This window comes from Branchiostoma belcheri, unplaced genomic scaffold, assembly GCF_001625305.1.
Source record: "Branchiostoma belcheri isolate BF01 breed outbred unplaced genomic scaffold, Haploidv18h27 scaffold56, whole genome shotgun sequence".
In the NCBI taxonomy this organism is placed as follows: domain Eukaryota; kingdom Metazoa; phylum Chordata; class Leptocardii; order Amphioxiformes; family Branchiostomatidae; genus Branchiostoma; species Branchiostoma belcheri.
This window is the reverse complement of record NW_017804198.1, coordinates 537102-540053: the sequence shown is the minus strand read 5'-3', so window position 1 is coordinate 540053 and position 2952 is coordinate 537102. Positions and strand designations below refer to the sequence as shown.

Here is a 2952-nt window from a genome sequence, read left to right as displayed (position 1 = left end):
ACGCCTTTCCCCTGCGTACCTTCCTCTTGAAGCCATACTCCCAGCGATATTTGGACGTTGAGGCGCGTGTCTTCAACTATCGTCTCTCCCGGGCCAGACGAGTGGTGGAAAATGCATTTGGAGTGTTGGCCCTTCGCTACAGATGCCTTCTTACCACCCTGGCTGTAGGCACAGAAGCTGCGACGGACATCATCGAGGCCTGTCTCACACTACACAATGTCTTGAGGATAAGGTATCCTTTCAGGCATAACGTAAACATGGACGATGAAGACGATGACTATGAGCTGGTGCCTGGAGCCTGGAGGACCGCTGCAGTGATGCGGGAGGTGGCCCACGAGGGTCGGGGACCACGCGCCACAGCAGAGGGAAAGAGGCTAAGGGCTTACTTCAAAGAATACTTCAATAGTGATGCAGGAAGTGTGCCATGGCAGCTTCGTGCTGTTAATTTTGAACAATAAATGCTGTATTGTTTGTATGCTTACAATGATATGAGGTAATATTTGCTTGGAGACTTAATATGATAATATGATATGATATGAAGTAAGATATGAGGTATACTGTAAGCACCTTTTTGGTACTATTTGAATTCTTCATAAGCAGATAAGGATGTGTTTTTTGTTTCTTCTTGTAATTTCTTTTCATCTATTTTACAATGAACTTTGATATGTTTGAAAGAAGTTGACAAAGCAAGCAATATACAACACATGTGTTTATTTGGCTTTGAAATAAACTAATCTTCAGCGGTCTCTTCCTTCTCGCTCTCCACTTGGCCGGCATTCTGTAGAGTGACCATTGCTGCCCTCAGTGGTGACATGGTAGCGGAAGTGGAAGCGGTAGGGGTAGCGGTAGGCAGGGTAGCGGATACAAGTGGCTGAGCCTGTAGCAGAAAGAAAAGAAGCAAAAAAAGCATTAAGTGTTTGTCGTAATAGTCATGCTATTTTATCATTCACATAAGCATTAGCCAAGGTGGGGGGGGGAGTGGGGATTACATACCGATCTAAAAGTAGCCAGTTGCTGCTGTCCTGGAGCACCGAAGCCATAGGGTACCGCCATGTACTGTACAGGTTGTTGTTGCTGAATCACCTGGTGCTGCTGAAGTGGCTGAAGTTGGGTTATAGCAGGCTGAGTCGGCTGCTGCTGATCCTCCCCTGTAGTGTACCGCATGGCCACAGCGAAAGTATCCTTCTGGTACGCCCTCCACTTCTCTGAGGGGATGTCCTTCTGTAGACTGGCAAGCCACTGTGCCCAGCAGACCCGTTCGTCTTCGCCACTAGTACCTGCAGCCTAGAACATAAAATATCCGCAGACTGTTAGTTTAGCGTTGTCAGGCATTGATATATCCCAATGTCAAGTGAGAAATTAATTATAAAAATAAGCAAACTCATTGTTGTACCTGTGCTAAAGTGACTTGTGATTGCCGGAGCTCCTTTTGGGAGTCAGTCAGTAGTTCGACGAGGACCTCGGTCATGTCCTTCTTTTTCTTCTTCTTTGGTGGTGTGACACAGCCGCCATGGACGTTGCGGTCAGAAGTTGTCCCCGTAGTATGATCCGGGATGAATTCAACGTCGTCGTCGTCGCCTGAACTCACAACTACCTGCGGAACCTTAAGCATATGGAATTGCAAGAGTTTTTAATGGGTCGGATGTACCATCAACTTCATAGTAACAAAGGGATGGATAAGAAATGTACAGAACATAAACGAGTCCCCCCGGATGCATACCGATCCAAGTTCCCTTGAAGCCACTTTTCCTCTGTAGTGTGCATCCAGGAATGCGTATCGTCGCAGTTTGAAGTCCTGCAGAGGGGTGAGTTTTGTCTGGCCTTGGCCAGACTTCCCAGCCACCTTTCTCTTCAGTTTGAAATAATCGGTTCGCATCGTTTGAAACCTTGTCATGACCTGTTTAGCTGTTAGTATATACAAGGGTGTCTTTTAATCAATCAATCAATCAATCAATCAATCAATCGATTAACGAAAATGATTTACCTTACCACAGGTCTTACAGCACTACATGCATGCTGAATTCAGACTAGTGTTACATCGGCATCATACTATCTAACATATCTTACGAAAGTATTTTAACTATAATTTGACTACATGGTTAACTAGTATTAACTTGGAATAGAATCCCCGTGTGTGAAATATTTTCATTGGTATTCCAAAGAATTACAATATTTGAAGGCACGGAGTCATAAATTTGCATATCAAGTTAAGTTTAGTAAGTCATAAACTTACGCGTCAGTCCAATTGTAGAAGAAACATCCTTCAACCAACTCTCCTTCTTCACCTTATTTTTGTAGTCCGCGGTGGTAATGTCATAAAACGCCGGGTGGCTTTCTATGAAGGAGGCGATCTGCTCGTCTTGTTCTTCTGTGACACCCTTCTGTGTAGTCTGCTGCTCAACTAGTGTCGTCTTCATCTCCTCTGTCTCACTCTTGTCACTTGCAGACGATTCCTCCGCCCTCTGCCTTGTCCTTTTGGACATCGGCATTGGCTGTTTTCCCTTATCTTTCCCCGCGGTCCTCTTTGCCTTTGGCATGGTGACGAACTGACACGCATCCAACAAAGTGAACACCTTTGCTGTCATCACATGATCTGTGACGTCATACATTTCACCTGGTCTTAAGAAGTACACGTCACCTTTAATCTGTTCATCTGGTCTGTGACGTAAGAAATGTGTCCCGGTGGACTGCAGGCAACCGGAGGGGTACCTGTCGGTGTTCTCACGATGAGATCACGGTGTCTTTTTGTCAGCGGGGCCCGGGTAGAATTTAACTCAGAATTAAATTCTTCTCGGGGCCCCGACGGGCCAAAAAATAGCCCGGTAGCCGCAGGGTGCCCCGCGGGGCCACGTCGGGGTCCCGCCCGAAAGTGGTAAAAAACAGCCCGGGAACTACCCGCCAGGGCCCCTTTTCCCAATTGGGACCTTAGCTTTATCTGGGTTAATCCGAAAG

The 2952-nt window shown here is 46.3% G+C and overlaps 1 protein-coding gene across 1 annotated transcript; it reads right to left on the bottom strand.

Moving 5' to 3' along the window:
* Window positions 1–730: 730 nt before the first annotated feature.
* On the bottom strand, window positions 731–2537 carry LOC109481473. Its single transcript, XM_019784056.1, has 5 exons — window positions 2234–2537; window positions 1721–1905; window positions 1394–1603; window positions 994–1284; window positions 731–877 (listed from the first exon to the last, which is right to left on the bottom strand). The coding sequence occupies exons 1-5, from the start codon at window positions 2535–2537 to the stop codon at window positions 731–733; spliced, it is 1137 nt and encodes a 378-aa protein (XP_019639615.1).
* Between the last annotated feature and the right edge of the window lie 415 nt (window positions 2538–2952).

Bases quoted from the DNA above. Each gene is read 5' to 3' on its own strand.
- LOC109481473 (XM_019784056.1), bottom strand. From the start codon at position 2,537: ATGCCAAAGGCAAAGAGGACCGCGGGGAAAGATAAGGGAAAACAGCCA. The intron at 1,604-1,720 runs GTATGCATCCGG...CATATGCTTAAG, and splicing joins CTTCAAGGGAACTTGGATCG to GTTCCGCAGGTAGTTGTGAG. The intron at 1,285-1,393 runs GTACAACAATGA...TTTATGTTCTAG, and splicing joins CACAAGTCACTTTAGCACAG to GCTGCAGGTACTAGTGGCGA.